We start from the raw sequence: 21,055 nt of genomic DNA, 5'->3' as shown, positions 1-21,055 counted from the left end.
ATTAATTTCACTGGCAGCAATCACAAAACAGACATAAAATAAGAACGAGGTTGAAAGTCTTTATTTTTGTGTGACACATTATTTCCAAGGAGACATGCAGGATTGCAGGTCGATCATTTCTGTAATTTCAGCCCATAAGTTAAGTTTTACTGATAACAGCGACGGCTTTAAACACACTACACAACAGAACTGTAGCCTTAAAGCGCGGCCCTAACCGTATCTAGAGAACAGCCCCACGGGGCGAGGCTCCGTTATACACGAAATAAAAAAATAAAACAAACAAAAAAGAAATCTGCAAAACTAGCCCTAAATCACAGCTTCACATTATCAGACAGCGGTGGAGACCTGCCGCGGCTGAAATCTCCCATGAAACAGATAAATTGCTGTAGTGAAAGATCACAAATCTGCTCTAACATCCAACATTTCCATTCCCAGTGTTTTGTCAGATGCTGCATACTTGAAAAGGACAAGTTATAGTTGCGTAGCTTTATAGAGTTACAATAGACGTACAACAACCTTTTGATTTTGGAGTTATCAGTGTCCGTGCACCAATGTGTGATCACCGTAGCGCTAAGCGGAGTCTCTGTTGGTATAATTTTGGTAACTATGATCTTTAATGAGCAGCAAAGTGTTGTTTTTATAAAAGAAAAATGAATTCTTAAAGGTCATTCAAGGTCACATTCCCCCTTTAAACTACTGCCTCATCAACGCGCACGCCACAAGCTTTGATAAAGCAGGAGTTCGATTGGTTAACAGTCAAAAACCTCTTACAGCAATACTTAAGTCTGGTTGGTCAACAGTCATACACCTTCCAGCAGTGCTGCAGTCTGATTGGTAAACAGAGGATAAAGTCTACAGTTTGGTAAAGATGTTTCAAAGAAGAAACCAGTGTAATAAAGCACAAAAAAAAAAAAGACTGATGTAAGACAGATTTTCATTTGAGTTGAGAGTTCATCAGAAATTTGGTACTTTTTAAACGTACCTGTACATCGGTTCCCTCTAATTTGGTTACAGTAACGTCACTGTAACCAAGTGGCACATCTACCTGGAAACCTGAAGACGTCACAGCTGGTTTTACCATGTAAAGTCAAGCAGCCATATAAGCAAAGAAAGACATTCAGGATGATTCTTAGTATTCTTTGTAGTGGGCTTTAAATGGGTGAAAGAAAAAAATGGGATGTTAAAAAGAAAAAAGGGGAAAAAGTTTTTAAAAATAGAAAAGAAAGTGCTCAACAAAATTCAAAAAGGTTACAGCAATAAAAAAAAAAAAATAAAAAAATAAAACAAACAAGGAGCCCTGTTAATCGTAATCGGTGCTTATTCAAGTCTTGATTCTTGGCTTTGTGTCTGCATTGCACTACACTCAAGTGAAGCAAAAAGCTGGGATACTGTTTCGTACTGTTAACTACCCAGTGAAGCATCAGCTCCTACACTACAGTATGTTTGGGGATAAAATTATGACGAAAAAAACCTAAAGGTCTCTTTCTTCCTTTTATGAATGTTTTTATTAAAAATATGAGTCATCACTTTTGGAAAATGGACCAAGTTTTTAACCTCTCAGCATCTGCCAGCTCAAGCCTTTATGGTTAGGTGAAGGGAAAACAGCGATTCCAGGGTGAACTGATAAGACTTCGTGTGGCATGTGGCTAAAACAAAACCCTGAGCAGGTCATGAGTGATCCAGGAGACTGTCAGAAGCAGGAGGTTAAATCGTGTTTGGATTAGCCTGGTAAAACAGGAAGTGGATTTTTTTAGTTGCCATTTTTTTAAAGAAGTATTCCTTTTTAAAATTTTGATGGGCAAAAATGTATTTTCATTAAATGCATTTTACTCTTTATTTACTGGAACTACTTTCATCAGGACCAGTGCGTAGGAGTCCCGAAGCTCCATTAGCAGAAATGTATATGGCATTCATAGTTATGTTTACATTAGTGTATAAGCACATGTAACTACGCATTGCACATTTTTAGCTTAACTTTAGCCATTTGTATCTACACAGTGAGAGCTTGTCCTGCATCCAGAGCATCGAACCGTCAACTGGGTCAGACTAAGAAACCCAAAGACCGGCTTAAGAGAGAGCCTAACATGTGGTTGTAAGGATGTTTTCCCCAACCTCACTCTTAGATGCTACAAAATCCTACACACTGGTTGTTTAACTTGTGTGTCTGTGTCACAATAATGCACTCCGATTGGCTTGTTGTTTTTGTTTGTCTTTTTAAGAAAAATACAACATAAAACTGATGAAACCAACATGGATACAGGAACTTCCTGTTAGGTATTAAAATTAATTTCTTCTATTGCAAGGAACACATTAAACTTAGCACTTTAAAGGACAAACATTTGGTGAAGTTGTATTTGTTTTTAAGGATCAGAGCGAACGCTTAAATAATCAGGTTGGTCCTGTATTATTAGGCAGCTTTGCTTGTCTGTAAGCGCTTCACCTGCCAGCTATGAGCCCAGCAGGCAGAGAAGCAGTTTACCTGAAATGATACAAACACGTCAGACTCCCAAATGAGCAGAAACACCACTTTTGTTCATGGATGGGCAGAAATTCTGCAACGCTTGTCTTTGCATTTCTGCATGTCTCCCTCTAGAGGCCGGAGGTCACACTACGCCCTCACTTAAATATGTGACGTTTGCCAAATGTCTGCCCGTTTTAAAAGCACTAAAGAAAGAAAATAAACTTAATACACAAAAATGAAAACATTTCTTTAAATAGCAGCTCTTTAAAAAGGAATGACAACAAATATGATACAAAAGGAATAACAATGTCAACAACAACAACTTATTCAGCTCCATCATTCGCACCATCCCCATCATCATCATCAAATATGAAATCATGAAAACAAAAACAGTCTGACTCTATGGGCTCATTTTTTTATAGTGGTGGTGTTAAGCAGGGATTGTAGGTCACTGACAGCTCCAAGGTCAAGGGTCATCATAAGCCTGCAGCGGTGGGCTATCCACATCTGTGTATCCATTTGTCTGCCTGTGACTGGTGGCATCAGAAGAAGAGGGTCTTTGGCGGAGGCGAGGCATCATTAGCCACGCCAGCTGAGGTGGAGCCCAGGGATGAAGAGAAGAGGGCTTGTGACCCTTCTCCTCTGCATCCCTCATCATTCATTAACCTGTCCTGTGCGTTGTCAATCTGCCCCACCCCCGGTTGCCCTCAGAGCTCCAGCTCCTTGGACACTTTGGTGGCAATGTCTCTAAAGGCTAACGGTGCCCCCCAGAGGCGCTTGAACTTTACACCGCTGCTCTGGCCCAGCCCGCTGGGCAGCTGGCAGACCTCGGCCTCGAAGGCCACGCGGGCCCCGGCTGCTCCGTGGGTGCAGGACAGGAGGAAAGGCCCGGCCAGGTGGACCTGGCAGCCGCAGCCCTGTGCCGCCTCACGCAGCGCTAGCACCACCTCGGCCGGGTCGCGGGGGCTCCGTACCCTCACATCCCAGCCGCATCGGGGGGTCCGGGGCTCGGCCGCTTTCTGATGCCCAGATAGATGGCGACTGAAAAGGGAGGGGTGATGCAAATGGAGGAGATAGATGGAAAGTTTTTAAGAGAAGAGCAAAGGCAGAAGAAGAGATTTAAATGTAGGATGATGAATGGTAAAGTGTGAAGACAAGTGATTGAATGTGTGGTTGTGTGAGAATATGAGTGGTTAGGGGGAAGGGAGGAGAAGAAAGACAATTAATATCACACACATCACTGGATTTTGATTCTGTTCCTAGGACACAGATGAGTCAAAGTCTATTTTCTACACTAACACATAATTGCTGTTCAAATAAGATATGAAAATAAACATTTCTTCTTTAAAAATGTTTTATAATGAGTAACATGAAAGTGGTCAGTGTTCAGTGTAATCAATAATTATCGTCTGTAATGGACTTCTTGTTCTGGAGCAACAAGTGACAACAAACAGCATAAAACCTGCTGGTAAAAAATATAATTTAATGCATTTTCTATTAGTCCAGCATTATAGTTCTATTATCTACCACAGGGAGACACACTCAGCATCTACCACCACAGTCCGTTTGCTAATGTTAGCCTGGTGTAGCTGGTTTACCTGCTGTTTTTAACCTGAGACTGGGCTGGAGCAGCTGAGGCTGAGAGGGAGCGCACACCAGTTTGAGTAAAATAAAGAGAGACCGAGACTCAGTTTACAGAGATTACAGTACAAGAAATGAATGCGACCTCTGAGCTATGATTCAGTGGTCTCATGTGGCTTTTGATTACTGACAAAAATATTTTTGAATTTCATCCAGAGGTGAAAAATATCTCTGTGTGCTGTATGCTGGCCATGATTTCTGTTAAAGTATGTCTCATATAAATAATATGAAACAGCATGAGTGTGATTTCATCTCTGTAGCCTCTCAGTAACAAATAAATGAAGAAAAGAATAGACAGCAGTAACAGCCATTTATAGCAGGTCACATTTCTGATACAGAGGTTTACATACGTCTTTTTATTTTTTATTTAAGATGCTTGCAAGGAAGAGACTTTACATGATGTATCAAGTTTTGTATTTGCCTTTAAACTTGACAAAGACTTTAAGATGATCTAGATGTGCTATAGCACATTATAGAGACTGTAGAGAGGGAATAGAGCAGGTCATTATACAATACACTGAAAAAAACAACCCAAATTTCAATTATTCTTTATAGTGCTGAGTAACTTAATCTATACCTAACAGTAAAGCCTAAGATTCTCTCCTTAATCTACACTACATGGATGGGATAATTTCCTTAATTAATAATTTGAATTTGAAAAATAATTGGTAACTAAAGCCTTAACAAATGCAGCGAAGCACCTTTTATCTGTAACAGTTCACAAGCGTTGACCTTTGGCGACAAATGTGACAGAGGCACTCACACTGCTGAGCTTTCTTATAAATAGCCTGATGCGTTTCATTATTCATGACCTGTTTCGGCTGCATAAGGGGAAAAAAAACACTTTGTAGGGTATCGAGGGTTACTGCTGCAAACCTGCATCACATGTGAACCTGTGATTGGTGAAAACATGGCTCTGCTAACTGAACCCTGAATTCAGTGAGTGTGCACGATGTGTCTTTCTGCCTCCAGCGTGCTTCGACATGTTTCCGTGTGAAAAATAGCCTCTGTTGGAACTTTATTTCCTGTACTGGTTAAAACATGTTTACTCACCTTGTGACCGGAGATCTGCTGATTCTCTCAGGTTCGTCTGTGACCCTCAAGAAGAAAAAAAAAAATTTATCTGTTAGAAATCAATCGGCCAACCGCTTTCTCACACAACCCCTCCCCTTCTACACCCCCCACCCCCATTTCCTGTCAATCAGCAGCACAGCTAATGGACCAATCCACTAAACACGACACAGAACATGATCTTCAAATCACAGATGGATCACCGACCTGCACTCACTGCACTGAAACACTGGATGGATGTGAAACCACAAAAATCGACAAAACGAGTGAGAAGGATGAACAAATGCCGAGGGGGTGAATTTATGGCAGCAGACCAGGTCTCAACACATAGTTTGTGTTACACGACTCACGCAAACGCAGACTTTAATGCTGGTAGAAGCACAAATTAGTGAGTTACAAGATGCCAGCAGGGTACTCATGAGATACATTTGTACTGACAGCTTTTTCACAGGCTTTACGACTGCATTTCACGACTTTTGTTTTAGCTTATACTGGACAAATAGACTGCCATTTTCTACTCCTACTGCACTGCGAGCGGTCGTATGCATCCATTCACGCACACTCATGCAGACCACACATTCAGACAGTGCTCTATTCTGTGAACGCTCTTTTTTTATATGATACCCACACTCTCACGCTGATGGATGCATCAGCAGCAATTTGTGGTTCGGCGTCTCGCTGAGGACATTCAGACTAGAGGAGCCAGGGATTGAACCACCGGTCTTCCGGTTAGTAGATATAGGACACTATGACATAGAGCCTTCATCTGTAGTTCGGATTCAGGAGACCAAGCCCTTTCTAATTTTAAGATTAGGATTCAAACTTTCCTCTTTGATGAAGCTTATAGTTAGTTAGTTCCCATGATGCACTGAGCACTTCTTCTTCTCCTCCACCCTCTTTAATAGCTGCATGTCATTGATTTTCTGTCTGCTCTCTCCTGTAGTTTGTGCCGTCTCCAGGACCACATGATTTGCTACGATTACACTCACACAGACGGGCTGGTTAATACAGATCCCATCTGTGTCCACCGGGGGCCACTGTTGCTATTCACGCACTTGACTGATGGCTTCCTTCCCGCCAGCATGGCAACCTGATCTCTATTCCTGGAAATGGGGGTGACTTTGAAGGAGCCAGCAGTGAGTTTTCACTGACAGATTAAGTTTGAAAAATGAAACCTAATATGAACTAAGATGACCGTTGCTCTGACTAAGGAGCTGTTGTGGTGCAGAGGTTTTAATCAGGGCTAAACAAATGTTTAGATTGCGTAGCTCAATGTTTTGACTGCGTCACACAAAATAAAAAGTAGAGAGCGATCTGTCCTAATCCCCAGGAATAACCACTGGGATACACCTTTACGGGAAAAAGTTATCCAAGTAATTATTGAGCAAATATCTCGAGGGGAATTCTTTAGGTTTAAGAACACTAAACTTGACCATTATAATTGAAGAGTTTTGAGGTGCTCTATAAAGATTATGACCTTGACATCTTGTCTGTGTAAAGAACGAGAATAACACTCCTGCTCCTCCAAAACAAGGAGCATCGCATCCTCATGAAGGAATTCAAGTGTTTTGTGAGCAACGAGTGTGGAGTGGCAGACTGACCAGACTCTGCTGTGAGTCAGTGACTGTGTGCAAACGCTAAAGTATGTAAACTGCAAAAAAACAGATTGTGTGGGGGAGAGAGAAGCAGAACAAAAAGAAGAGGACAAGGACGCAAAAAGGGAGAGGAAAAAAAGACCGAAACTGGGACGAGAGACAGACAGACAATTTGCGGCAGTGTAACAGAACAATCTGCTGGTATCGTGAGGGAGAGCTGCGCGCAATCCCAGTTTAAGACACAGATAAACTGTGGTTATATAACTAATCCTGGTTTAAGACGGCAGTGATGCTGGGTCAGTCGGTTAGGATGACTGTAGCAGGCCCAGATGCTTCTTACAAGCCTCTTCTCCTGCGGAGCGCTAAGACGCACGCTGGGTACATTTACAGTCACGGTTCAACATATTTGTTGTATCGCATTAATTGTCAACAGTTACAGCATGATCCATTAGCTTTCTGCCACCTTGTATACCATTACAGCAATCTCCACATTGCCTTAGTCTAAATTAAAACGTCCTGTGCATCCTGTGCACAGCCTTCTAGTCTCCTAATACCAACCTGAAAAACCCTTCAGACCTTTCCTCAGTTTGTTTGCTCTAGAAAGAATCCTTAGCTGTGGACTGATGTCAAAAATATCTTTTTAAACACTTGAAATAATATTTTATAACATTAGATGTGAAGAAAAAATCAAGACAGTTATCTAGAAGTGGATAAAAGTGATATTTTTGACATACGTTGCTGCTAAAACCCATTCAGGAACGCACCATATGTCACACTTTTCAGAGGGATAGAACCTGCCTGTCTTCATCTCAGCTCTTCTTCCTTCACCCCCTGTGTCTTTCGTGTATAAAATACACTCCCCTTCCTTTCTGTCCTGGTTTCTCTGCTTTCTCTGAGAATCCAAAGCCCTGCTGCTGCATGACTGATGATTTGTTAACAGCATGGACAAACATATGGTGTTGATTTTGTGACTCAAAGTAGTGCAGTTGATCTGCAATAAACTCATACTCCAGGGAACGCACAAACATACACACACATCTCCATAGTGTTGTTTATTCTACACTCTGCATGAACAAGAGTGTGCGTGTTGTCCATGCGCTTGTTTGTGAGTAGTGATTTCTAGCTATAATAGCTAAAAGACCTAGCATCCTACCTGATGGTAACATTTAAAGCCATACTACAGTAAAAAGGAAAACTTAAACATACATTTAAAATAGAAATAATTCACATTTTTGTTGCTTTTAAGTGCTTTGCTAGAAGCAGGTAATGGTGCTGTGCTGTTTACAGCCTGTAGTGAGTGCTACAGCCTAAAGCTGAGCCACTGGAGATGGGAGGAGTGACAAAGAGACACTAAAGCAGACAGCAGCTGATCAGAGTTTTAGAAACACAAACATGCTGGTTTTGAGATAAAGCTGCTCTACTGGAAGAAGCAACCATCAAACATTTCATCAGTGGACTTGGCCACAACTTTAAGTCACACATCTGCAGAGTTTAGTCTTACTGCATTTCAACTTTCTAAAGGGAAGTTTGAATCCTGGATTTTTATAACCTTTTACGTCAGTTAATGGAAACATAAAACCGAGTGTGTACAAACAGTGACCGAGCATGGGTGAATAAGCACATCAAGTAACATAAAAGGAGAAGATGTATCACAACAAATTTCTGCATGGTAAGCAAGTTAAGCGTGGGACTTTTAAAAAACCTTTTAATGCAGCAACAACTGTTTTATCCGTTTTATGTATGAATGCACAATGAGTAACCAGAAAACACAACGTAGCCCAAAGTTATGCACTATTATGTTTTGAGTACTCATTTATTTAAGTAAAAGATTTGATCGGACTTGATCCAGATAAGAAGATGGATGTAATGAAAATAATAAATAATAAAGAGATTTTACAAAAATAAAAATGTCTTTAATAAATCGAAGAACTTTTGAGCAGTTATGTCGATGCTGCAGATCAAATAGTGCTGACCAACATAAAGAAAGGCAGCATTTCACATGCACACTCAATGCTCACAAGAACCCCGCGTTTAGTCTATAAGCATATTGTGTATTTTAACAGCCAAGATATACAAGACAAATATGCTTTATACCCAAATTCCAACTGCATATTAGGCTTTTTCATATTTTCTCTCACACGTATCCTGCAAACTGGTTCTGGGTTTGAATCCACTGGTGGGGCCGGACGTTTTGCATACATGTCTTTGGATAGTACTTCAAAGGCCATCTAAGATTTTTTTAAGACCTGCTTATGTTATTTCCTTTATCAACTATTCTTCACTTAAAAAAAAAAATCAAAATTTTGATTTTACCACCATGAAGCTAAAATATAAATTTTAGTGGAAATATTTGACTGAGACAGTTGACTTATTTATATTAATTACTACCTTTAGAGTAGCTTTGCCTCAGATAAAACTTCATATAACTAAACTCTGACCTGCAACAGACTGCAACAGTGAATGAGGGGTAGAGGGGATGACTGAGCACTGGCAGGCAGACAGACAGTCAGATGGACAGAAGCAGCCAGAAAACATGGGAAAGGAAGACTTACTAACTGTTTTTGTTCCCTGCGGGAGGGTGCAGCCCGACATGGACTTGTTTGAGCTCTGACGTTTAGAAGGGTCAAGAGTGACCCTAGGAGGAGAGAGGAAGAAGAGAAGGAGGTGAAGAGAGGATGAGAGGAATGGAAAAAAATGGAAAATTGAAAGTTTTTGAAAGAGAGATGTGAGTGGAAGAAAAAGCAAGTGAAGGGGTAGACAACACAGAGTGACAGTAAGAAGCACAGGTAGAAGAGGTGAAGAATTCAACATCAGGTACTGTAGTTCAAGAAAAGAAGGATAGAAGACTGGAAGGTGACTGGCAAGAAAAAGCCAAAGTGGTTAAAGAATCAAACAAACAAACAGATAAAGCAACAATAAGCAGCCAAGAACAACCGTGAAAGACATACAGTGTGTCCACCTAGCGCGCAGACCTGGGTCAGATAGGTTATCATTTACCTTTTTAGCTTTAATTGCCACTAAGGTGCAGTAAGGCGGAGGTGCCTCAGGAATACAGTTCATGGGAGGAACTGAAAAAAGGAGGTAACCATGCTGAATAAAATCGAATTTTTATAAATTTAAACTGGTCTTCATATACTGTCCATCGATGTCGCAGGATTGTGTGGATGTGTGTGTTTACTGTTGGTTTACTGTTACATGCAGACAGCTTTACTTCTTCAGGACAGAGTAATTCATATTTTGTCTTGTAGTGTAGTAAGATGTACACACTTGGAACATTACACAGCCCCCACAGTCAAATCTAAATAACTAAAACTGAATTAGTGCAGTAAACGGTAACTTTAGTATTCTGTGATGTTTGAATCTGTGGTTAGCAGTGGGTGGATATTTCCATGAAGATGTGGATGTGGCGAAAAAAAAAGACTGAGAATCTTGAATGTGAGAAAATTAAATTGGCGAACAATATTTGAACACTATTAGACCCAGGTCTGACACTCCGGAGGACAAGTTCTGAAGCCTGTAAAGCTGAATTATTAGAGAAGGAAGGCTGGTAGGTTAGTACTGGTTAAGGAGACGTGACAGGCAGCAAGGTTATCGAAATGATCTTCATGTGCAGAACTACACTGTCTAGTTGTAAGCTCATAATCAGACAGGCCTGTACTGTCACTTTACCACAACGATTAGCAGTATTACTAAACATTTAACAAAAATACGTGCAGATTTATTAACAAGCCACTGTGTTTCTACCAGTTAGCCCCGTCCACTCCCTGTTTCTTTGTTACTTAAAGCTTTCAAAAACAGTAAGACTTGACATTCAAACATCTAGCTTCTCCTCTTACCTGCGAGTCAGCTTGGAGGTGATTTTGCTGAGCAGGTTGGTCGTACCCCGGGTCCTGGCATGGGGCAGTGGGCTGGCATCGTGGGACAGCGTAGGAGACGCTGGAGGAGCGTGAGAGGGAGGCCGGCGGTCTCTAATCTGCCCTCCGTGAAAAGTGCTCCTCACTGTGGATCCCCGGGACAGACGGGAGGAAGGCGTGGAGGATGAGGAGGAGGTCCCAGAGGCACCTGCAATGCTGTGGGTAGAGGGGGAGGCAGGGGGGAGGCGGTGGGATGTGGAACTGGAGAGGTGGGTGAGGGTGGAGAAGTTGCAAGTTAGACTATTAGAACAAGTGCAACTGTTCAGGAACCATACAAGCACCAAACCATTTATACATATTTGATTACGGCTTTTCCAAACATCTGGAAGGAAGCGCGTTCAACATAAACAGAATCAAACCAGAGAAGTTACATTCACATTATAATTGCAGCGTAGGCTGTTTGAGCCAGTGTTAGGCAACAATCGCAAAACTGCGCATTTTCACTTCACTTTCAGACCCCAAATAGACCAGTGTGACCCATCTTCACTGAAAAAACACGCCACCTCGAGCAGTGATGTGACTCACTGATGTGTTTGTGACAAACAAAGGCTCGAATGAATCGGTGGCAGAAAACACTCGATAGCAAAATAAGTATTTTTCATCTTTCATTTGGATTTTTTGACATCAAGTGCAGATTATTAGCAGACTTATGGCTTTAAGTTGGATTTAACATGCCAAGTGCATTTAAAAACACTTAATCAATCATTACGTAACTGGGTTTCTTCATGGCTTAAACTGGGGTTAAAGACAAGCTCCATCATTAGTTTGCAGTATTAAACAAAATCTATGGACACTGATAACTGGCTGGCTGATAAAAGGTGAATTATCCTTGAGTATATTTAACAACCTAACAATTTAAAAATAATTATTTGTCCGGTTTGATTTTACAATTCAAATCAAAGACGTCAACAGGTGAAATTATAATGAGCTGTTCGCAAACAGACTTTATTTCAGACTTTTCAAGAAAAATGAAAAGTCTGAAATAAAGTCTAAAAGTAAAAGACAGAAAGACCAGCAGAGCTAGCTGTCATACATTTCACACAGGTTGTTTTCTAACCTGAAAATTAACCCAAAATATTCTCTCTCTTGTGAGCGCCTGCATGCCCCACTACCTCATGTCCAGTTCCCCTCTCCTGTCACACATTTATGCACCTACGCACATAAACCACACACACACACACACACACCTCTCCACCCCTGACTCTCAGGCTGGCTGGTGGCCTGAGGCTGCTTTTCATAACGCTCTAGATAACACCCACACACAGGGTTCAAGTGGGACAGAGCCATTAAATGGGTTAAGCTGAAGCGCAGCCGTTGCAGAGCAAAATCGTTTAGCGTCAATGTGAACTGGCTGCCTACTGAGACTCACCTCAGGGGGCACATGGGGGCTGGAGAGAGCAGAGGACAGCGGGACGGGGGATGGTTGAAAAAAATAAATTTTCTGTTCTGTAGCTGTGTGTGGTTTTGTACACAAGTTTCACCAGTGCCTCAAACTAATGTCAGTGCTTGATTAGTTAAAGCAGAGATGTCAAACTTAAGGCCCGGGGACCAGAATGGGCTTGGCAAAGACTCCTATCCCACCCAGTGGATCGCTCTGGAAAATAAACTTTTTCTGAGGTTTTAATAGTTTTCCTACTGATGAAGACCTCCCCTCTGGCCATTGGTATAATACCAACGTAATTAAGAATTAGTTAAACAATTAAAGGTTTACAGATATCTTAATCGGTCACAGACATTTCAGTTTTTTTATAATAGGGGTCACCATTAAAAAAACAAAAACAAACCTGAGGCATACTGTTGAAAATGTTCCCTCCTATATTGAGATATTTTGAGGATTAAACGTGTAATTAAGCTTGTTTACATTGACAGATAGGGGAGTTTTATTGGTCTGACCCATTTAAGATAAAAATGGGCTGTAAAATGTAAAATGTAAAATAAGTTTGACATCCCAGAGTTTGAGGAACTCCTCTGATTTCTGTTTTTAATGTATACATGGATTATTACAGCTGACCCATTGCTCTTTTCATATACCAAAGAGCATCTGCATTATGTCCTGATAATGAAGTCCCTTATCTTCCAGTCTTATCACAAGCTGACCTCAAACATGAACTTTGGACAGTGTCTGAGGAATCCGGGACACAGCTTCCCTTTCTCACATGTAGCACGCCCCAGGAAATGACCCGCCTAATGCTTTGTCATTACTGCAAATACTTTGTGTGCTTTAGGTAAGGGAGTTGCCCTGGTAGAGCGTGCAGGAGGCAGGACACATGATGCCCACTTGCTAGCAGTAAATGCACTCAGCTATTACCCGCCCTGCTCACACATCAATCCCCAGAATCCGATGTCCTAGGTTGCTGGCAGGTTAGAAATCAGCTAATATTCGATCTGACTGCATCAGATATTTGTGCTCTCACGTGCACTTCTGTGTGGTGAGGCCTTGAAATGTTCAGGGCTGCAGCGCATTTGTGAAAACAGCTTCTTCACACATAGTTTGAGCTCAGCGGAGGACCTGATGTAGGCAATCAACAAACGAACAGTCACGTAAATTCAAGTACCGAACATGCGCAGTGTTTTGGGCTTTTATTCTGATCTTTTAGGACTACAGGTTAGACAGTTTTCATGTACAATTTGTGCGTGTGTTTGTTCTTCCATGCACGTGATTTTCCCATCAACCACTCTGGCATGGCATCACATTGACAAGGCCTCTGAGGCAAATGGAGGGTTATGTTGGTGCAACGCCAGTCCTCACTTCATCCTGCTGCTCCCTCCTGTTCACCTCCTCTCCCGTTTCTTCCTCCCCCCTCTGCTTTCTCTTCTCCTCAACCTTCCTTTGTTTAGAGCAGACATTTATCCTGCACGCTCTAACACCACCTGTTAAATCATAACAGTGAGCTACAGCAGAGGATGCTGCCTCGGTGCAATGCCTAAATCGAACAGTGTGGGGTGTGTCATCTTCTCTGCTCACAGGAGAGTAAGCGTCTCCTGAACAGCAGTGATTCAGCGTTTCATCCAAATCACCAGTTGATGTTTTTTGTTTTTTAACCCTCTTCCTCGTATCTATTTTGAAAAGCATGATGGTAGGTAGACACGTTTGTGCAGTTTACTGATGTCACACTGTTGGCATTTTTTTCATACCAACATTCACTACTTCTTTGTCGCCATCATATGATACCCCCTCCTATCAAAAATGATTTGCACAAACACTTCATTCATTTTTTGTGCACTGATTTGATTGACTAAGATCTGAAAACTTGTATGCACTTGATACACCCTTCGCCTGGCCTACCCCTAACTGCCCCGTGTGTGCAAATTTGTTTTTACTGGAGGTCAGACAGCAGACAGAAACCTTCAGGCTCTCCCTCTGAGAGACAAAATTAAAGCGTGATAAAGAGACAGAGGCGCAGAAAACAGGGCAGACAGACTGAAAGTGAGACAGTGACCACAGGAAAAGAGAGAGAGAGTGAAGTAGAGTGAGACAGACACAGCAAGAGAGGGGACGTTGACTGCCATGCTCAGAGACCGACAAGGAGACAACCATCTGTCGTAACAACAGACAGTTCACACTGGGTACACAGAGCTGCACACAGAACAAAGACAAAGCCACTGATGTGCAGTGTTAAGCCCTTCATCCTGTCTTGAAGAGACAAAATGTGTGTGTGAAACATGCTAAGCTTTGTGCTAAAAGGGGACAAGCTGTACCAGTCAAACCGGTCTTTACAAAACTTATCACAGTGACATGTTCCACTGTACTTGCAATTAATACAAACGCATTTCCCAAAGTGTTGAAAATAGTTAAAATAGATGCAATGTGAAGATGCAATGTGCCGGCGAAACCAGCCATTTAATCACCAGCCTGAGCTTCAATTCTATACTTAACTCACTGCCTTTAAGGCTCTTCAGGGACAAAATGGGTGTAATTTAGAGCTGTCTGAACTGAGGTGAGGGTGTAGCTATCCAGACCTAACAGTGTGTAAATGGAAGCCAGAGATTTTTATCATATTTAAACAAAATTCTGATCTGAGGTTTGAAGTGCGGGCGATTTATTGGGCTGTGTTCTACTAATAAATATATTGATATACATGAATGCTACTGAATGTGGTCCAAATTCACGCAAATAAAGCTAATCTGCCCCCTTTCAGTTTAAAATGATTTCAGAAGAGGCCTCTAGGGAAATAGCGAAGAAACAAATTGTCTGCTTTTTGAAAGATCTCATTAGTACCTGCTGGGTGGATTTTATACTTCATATACACATTTGCAACTCTCACCTGTTTTCCTTGCCGTTTTGTAGCAGGGCGTGTCTATCAGAGTTGGATCGGTCTGTGCACACATACGTGTTCCTTCGAGTCATAGCACTAGCAGGGATGTTATTCTGGAGGAGAAGAAAAGCCTGTAAATTATGTGAGATTATGTGAAAACAAAGATTGCCCTGGATTGACCTCTGAGCTCTGCCTGTATCTGCCGTGGAGAACATTAAAGAGTTAATCTCAGATTATTCTGACTGCAGTCTTCAACCCTTTGCATGCAAACTATGCTCTTCATTTCTCATGATTAATTTCTAATTTGATGATTTATCTCAAAACATGTAATAGTTTTACTTCTCTGATTGTCTCCAGTCTGTGGAGGATATTTTATTTTTGGTTCCCATTATATTTATTTTAACGTAGCCTTAAAGGGCTGTAATCTGAGGTAATTGGATTAGGTGGGGTGTTAGGGCTCTGCCATCTGTTGTATTGATAAGGGGGTTAAAAAGTGACAGATTAGATTCACTAGACGGTTCCTCCCACCCGCACATAAACCTTTTGGGCTTACCGTGGTTGAGTTAACCTCCTTACGCCGGTCAGGTATCTCAGATTTATTTGGGTTGTGAGCAGAGCTAACCATGGGACTGGAGGGGGTGGGGATGCTACGGGAGCCAACAGTGTTGGTGCTTGGCTTGCGTATCGACAGCCGCTCCTCTCTAAGCCCCGCCCCTTCAGCTACGCCGCTGGGACTTCGTTTTGGGTGTGTTGATCCTGGAACAGCTGGACCGCCTAACAGAGCAAAGGTTCTCAGTGAGCTAAATTTATGCAGATTCAAAGTCTCAAGATGAATAGAAACAAATAAAAGTCATCAGTAGTTTGCCTTACAGAAATCAGAGTGTCGTCTCTGGCGGTGGTACGTGGAGGCACTGCGCTGTGCCTTATGGCCAGAAGAGGAAGACTGTGCACCCGAGGAGCAAGAAGAAGTGGAGTGCTTGCTTGTTCCGTTGGTGATGCCGCCGGGCCGGATTCGAGCCAGACTTAAAGTGCTGCTAGACCGAGAGTCAGTGACCTCCGTCTGAGATACAGACATGCACAGACACACAAACGATATAAAATTACAACTGGACTCGATCATTGATCTTCATCAACCGAGAGCAACGGAGGCCAGTTCATATGTCAGTCTTAATTAGTCTGGGTGTCATGACTGTAGCACATCACAACTGTAAACAAATTAGGAAGCGATGGCACCAAAACTATCTTCTCAACCCTGTTTTACTGCTATGTAAGCATAATATCTAAGTATTAACCATGACAGCTTATTAACAGCTTCATCGTAAGGTCAGGAGCAAAGGAAACGATTTACCTCCGTCTTGCGTCCCAGCAGCAGGTATGTGGCAGTGAGCTCATTGTATTTTCGATTGGCCAGCGCATCTCTGATCTCTTCTCTGGTGAATCCCATCCCAATCATCACATCTAAAACAAAAAAATACTTCAGAACTTCTGTACAACGAAACGTTCTGGACAGTTTAAAATTATGGTGCTAAATGGTAACATTGTACTGACATTTTACTTAAGAGGCTTAGCCTATAGTATTCCACTTTTGAACATCAAGGCACCCACTATTATTTTTTATCTTAACCTCCCACTGAATAAAGAGGAATGCCTCCAAAGGTTTAGGGATAAAAACTCTGCCTATAGGACCTTACTGAATATTTCTTTAACCCTTCATTTCAGTAACCTCATGAAAAGATATCATTTAATGTTAAATTATTAAGAAAACATTAGTGATTAAGATATTTCTCACCAATGCGGCCGATATCGTTAAAGTCTTCCACAGGCTCCATGTGAGGCTTCAGCTCATCGCCATCATGGCCAATATTAATCCACTTGTCTTTCATTATTTGCTAGTCATGAAAGAAAATGAGAGAAAACACAGAAAGCTTAAAACTGCCATGTTTGATTTAAAAAAAACATCACAAATCTGACATTTATATTTTCTTTTTGGATATTTTCTGTGTATGCGCCTTGGATTTATTCCACTAAATGTGCAATAAACCTGTCTTCACCTCCAGCGAGCAGCGCTTGGTGGGGTTGAGGACCAGGAAGCGGCGAAGGATTCCCTCGCAGTCCGTTGACATGTAGAAGGGCACGCGATATTTCCCCCTCAAAACACGCTCTCTCAGCTCCTGAACACAACACACATCCGGACACCATTAGTTTAAACTACAGGTGCACTAAGACATCAACAAAAAAAAACAATAACACAATTAAATGGAAGTTTATTGTTTTTCAGAATTGTACATTATGTGATCCTGCAGCTGTAAATGGGCTAAATGTAGAGAGAACTGAGATTAAGAGCTATTTATAATGACTTCAGACAAATTAAAACTAGTTAACATTGTAAATGTAAACTACAAGGTTAGTTTTTGCGAAACTGTTTAAATTTCTCCTATAATCTGGGCTTCAGAGGCACGTGACTGTATCTAAATTAATGCACAAAAACATCTCCGTGATGGATTATTCTCAAAAAATAAAAAATAAATGAAAAAAAAAATCAAACAGATAAGGCTGTAAGCTCTGAGCCACCTCAAATGACATTTCAATCTGAAAAACCCTGGCCTGATGTCACCCACCTTTAGGTTCTGTCCGTCAAAGGGCAGGGACCCGCTGACAAGCGTGTACAGAATTACCCCCAGGCTCCAGATGTCCACCTCTGGACCGTCATACTTCTTCCCCTGGAAGAGCTCCGGGGCAGCATAGGGCGGGGAGCCACAGAACGTGTCCAGTTTATTACCCGTCATGAACTCGTTACTGAAGCCAAAGTCGGCTATTTTAATGTTGGAGTCGGCGTCTAGAAGCAAGTTCTCCGCCTGCAGCAAACATGGTAGACAACAGAAAACTCTGAATACAGACAAGGTTCATAAACTCAAGAATAACTGACTATTATTTTGAATCTATAACACACTTTGGGCCTAAATTAAGCTTTGTAGCTTTGAAAATGTTACAGGTAATTCAGTAAATTCTGTAAATAATTTACACTTATCTAAAAGGAGGAATTTTTAATATCTTGTGCCAAGATTCTGGGTAATCACCTTCAAGTCTCTGTGAACAATGTTCTTCTGATGACAGTAGTGCACCGCTGAAACAATCTAAGGAGACAGAAATACAAAATGAGCTCATACAAGAGAACATAACTGAACCTAATGTTGTCCTTCAAATGAATGGCTCCTATACTACAAGCTCAAAGATGCCAATGCCCGCTTTCTAAACTAAATTCATAAATAAATTGATAAATCCTTTAAAACTGAAAGACTAGCTGTGCATCAGGTTTAGGCTGTGACACACTCAGACATACGGTTGAGGCCAGCTGTGGAGTTTCACTGACCTGTCTGAACTTGGCTCTGGCCTCTTTCTCCTTCATCCTGCCATGAGCCACGAGGTAGTCGAACACTTCCCCTGAAAAAACACAAAAACATTGAAAACTTCCTGTATTTAAAGTGGGCGTGGAAGTCACCAGTCGGACTGTTAAATTGTTGGGCGATCGTGGCTCAAGAGTTGGGAGTTCAGCTTGTAATCGGAAGGTTGCCGGTTCGAGCCCTGGCTTGGACAGTCTCGGTCGTTGTGTCTTTGGGCAAGACTCTTACTGGTGGTGGTCAGAGGGCCTGGTGGCGCCAGTGGGGTCCTTAGGGACTAGTAAAGCGCTATACAAATACAGGCCATTTATTGTTCTTATTTAATGAACCACCCATTAACAAAGACTAAGAATGATTTAAAAAAAAAAATTAGCAGTACTTAAATAATTCTCAGTTTTTTCAACACTCAATCTACTATCATTGGACTGCATTAAAATTTGAGGATTGTAGTGAGTGGGTTTACAAATGTGCCAAACAACATTTGGTTCAAAATCAGAAGGAGACAAAAATCTCTTTAGCGTTGCATCAGGAGGGGAAAAGATTTGTAAAATTTGTCAAATCATATGTGCCGTTTCCTGCTGTAGTGACTCCTTGAGAATAAGGGACCAAAAGCAGCATCAGTGCATTTAAAACATCACAGAAGTTATTAATTCGACTTATTAAATTCAGCAATTTTCACAGATTGCGGATCCATCCAGAGAGCCCTTTGGCAGCCCGGCTTTGGACCCTGGGCCATCTCGTGTTTTAGAGCATTTATGGCCATCGCGGCCTTGCCGTATTGGTCCATTTGATCGACCTTTGTTGTTATTATTTATTTTATTTTATTTTCAGTTGTTACAGACGGGACAGACATGACTGAGGGATAGGAAAGGGAGAAAGAAAAAGACAAGAAAACAAGCAAAAAAAACAAAAAACAGAGCAACATACTAAGCACAACACCATCGCATTAATCTAGCTAAGTGTAAACAGCAGTAAATACTAAATATTGAATGTTGTTGTGCAGCACGCAGGACCGACAGCGCACAATGTGCCTTGAAGTAGCAGTCAAGAAAGGTGTAGTTTATGTCTATGAACAGTGAACACCCGTGTGCACACCTGTGTGGATCAGCGCGCTTGTATTCAAAAGGTTTCCCCATGTAATGATCTGCTAGAGGGTGTAGAGAGCCATAGCCCTGTCCCCCAGGGCATGAAGCAGGCATGGAGGAGATCCAGGCTCCAGACATCCAGAGGCCCCAGAGTGCGAGAGCCCAAGGAGGACCACCGGAGGGGCAACCGTGCCACCCTCCTGGGAAGAGCTGAGGAGAGCCCCAGACGAGGGGTCACCCAGTAGCCACGGAGCAGAAACCAGAGGGGGCTGCACCGGCGTGCCCGCCGGCTCTGCCGGCAGCCTGCTGTGCCAGAGTGAACCGAGCCGCAGGCCTAGAGGCCGGAGGCCCGAGGGCCCCCTTTGCCTCGGAAGAGGCCTGACCGAGCAACAGGCGCCATAATATAAGCAAAGTAATTGGACACACTATATTCGGGAAACAAAGTATGAAATCATTTTGTTTACCCGTCCTCCCTCTAAACATTTAATTTGTTAAACAATGAAGCAGGCTGAGCTGATCTGAGCTGCATGTCTGCTGGTGAGCTGATGTCTCCTTATTAGGCATTGTAAGTAAGAGATCACACAACATACAGAGAGAGCAGGGAAGAGAGATTAAGGGATCACGAAGACAGAAGAAAAAAAAATAAAGACGCTGCAAAAATAGATTAGTGCCTGGGAAACTGCTGAACAATGGCTGAGTGCAAGATGAATAGAGGAACAGCTCCGAAAAAGACGGAGGAGAAAACATTAAAGTAGTGAAGCAAGACCTCACTAATGCAAATGGAGTAAATACTCTAAGTTAATTATCTCTTTGGTTGGACTGTACAGTTCAGAAGTAATGAAGCTAATTGGCACAAATCTATACTTGGCAATGCAGATGAGGGAGGTGATGGTGTCACTCACCTCCGCTAGCGTACTCCATAATCAGGTAAAGTGTCTTCTCGGTCTCAATCACCTCAAATAACTGGACTGTAATACACAGAGAAAGATTTCAGCGCAAAGGCCATCGTGGAAACATACATATAGAACAAAAAGTTGTGTGAGTTGACTCACCTATGTTTGGATGGTTCAGAGTTTTCATGATGCGTACCTCTCGAAACACCTGAACAGGAGAGGAAGAAAAAGAAATCTCAAATGGATACATGATGCAAACGTATGTAAAGGATGAAGGTCATTTAAACTGCTGCTTTTGGTCAATCGTGCCGTGAAAATAACACCAAAGTAGGAGCCGTTTATTTGTGGAAGAACACAAAATCAAAAAATGCTTTTATTAATTTTAAATGAACCGTTTAACCTGTCATAGGGACAACACACACTTAATGAGGATACAGAGGAAACTGCCAGAATCGCAGCTATTTTTAATCTGGCTATTTATAGATTTCACAATAATAAACTTATAAAAGAAGACACAGCAATTAAAACTACATCAAACTTGATGAATTTAATCTACATCTGAATCTCTTTCAAAGTACTACTTTTATTTTGTTTGTAGCTGAGGTCAGGTCAAGAAAAGGGCAGGAATTCAGGTATATCCATCATTACTCTAATTTATTCTCCAAATGAACAGTTAGTTCATACAGTTCACAGCTGGTGTATATACTGCTCCCATCATTCATCTTATCCCTCCTCACCCAC

General features: G+C 41.8%; 1 protein-coding gene across 4 annotated transcripts in view; it reads right to left on the bottom strand.

Annotated features, from left to right (window-relative positions):
• Positions 1 to 44: 44 nt before the first annotated feature.
• The window catches only part of mark4b (MAP/microtubule affinity-regulating kinase 4b), a 62,287-nt gene continuing 41,276 nt past the window's right edge, over positions 45 to 21,055 (bottom strand). For 2 of the 4 annotated variants that reach the window (XM_085379546.1, XM_085379545.1), the window contains exons 4-17: positions 20,474 to 20,522; positions 20,324 to 20,389; positions 18,309 to 18,379; positions 18,016 to 18,072; positions 17,557 to 17,793; positions 16,990 to 17,109; positions 16,728 to 16,827; positions 16,287 to 16,396; positions 15,809 to 15,998; positions 15,492 to 15,712; positions 14,948 to 15,051; positions 10,605 to 10,883; positions 5,156 to 5,200; positions 45 to 3,502 (exon numbers count right to left, since the gene is read on the bottom strand). In XM_085379546.1, the coding sequence (XP_085235672.1) occupies positions 3,169 to 3,502; positions 5,156 to 5,200; positions 10,605 to 10,883; positions 14,948 to 15,051; positions 15,492 to 15,712; positions 15,809 to 15,998; positions 16,287 to 16,396; positions 16,728 to 16,827; positions 16,990 to 17,109; positions 17,557 to 17,793; positions 18,016 to 18,072; positions 18,309 to 18,379; positions 20,324 to 20,389; positions 20,474 to 20,522 (1,983 nt within the window). In that variant the 3' untranslated portion in view covers positions 45 to 3,168. Of the gene's footprint in view, positions 3,503 to 5,155; positions 5,201 to 9,320; positions 9,404 to 10,604; positions 10,884 to 14,947; positions 15,052 to 15,491; positions 15,713 to 15,808; positions 15,999 to 16,286; positions 16,397 to 16,727; positions 16,828 to 16,989; positions 17,110 to 17,556; positions 17,794 to 18,015; positions 18,073 to 18,308; positions 18,380 to 20,323; positions 20,390 to 20,473; positions 20,523 to 21,055 lie in introns of all 4 variants that reach the window. The other 2 variants (XM_085379547.1, XM_085379548.1) reach the window with 2 other exon arrangements.

This window comes from Rhamphochromis longiceps, linkage group LG14, assembly GCF_057381845.1.
Source record: "Rhamphochromis longiceps isolate RC_006_pf linkage group LG14, R_longiceps_female_GT1.1, whole genome shotgun sequence".
Classification (NCBI taxonomy): Eukaryota; Metazoa; Chordata; class Actinopteri; order Cichliformes; family Cichlidae; genus Rhamphochromis; species Rhamphochromis longiceps.
The sequence above is the reverse complement of the archived record's forward strand: the minus strand, read 5'-3'. Positions and strand labels throughout refer to the sequence as shown.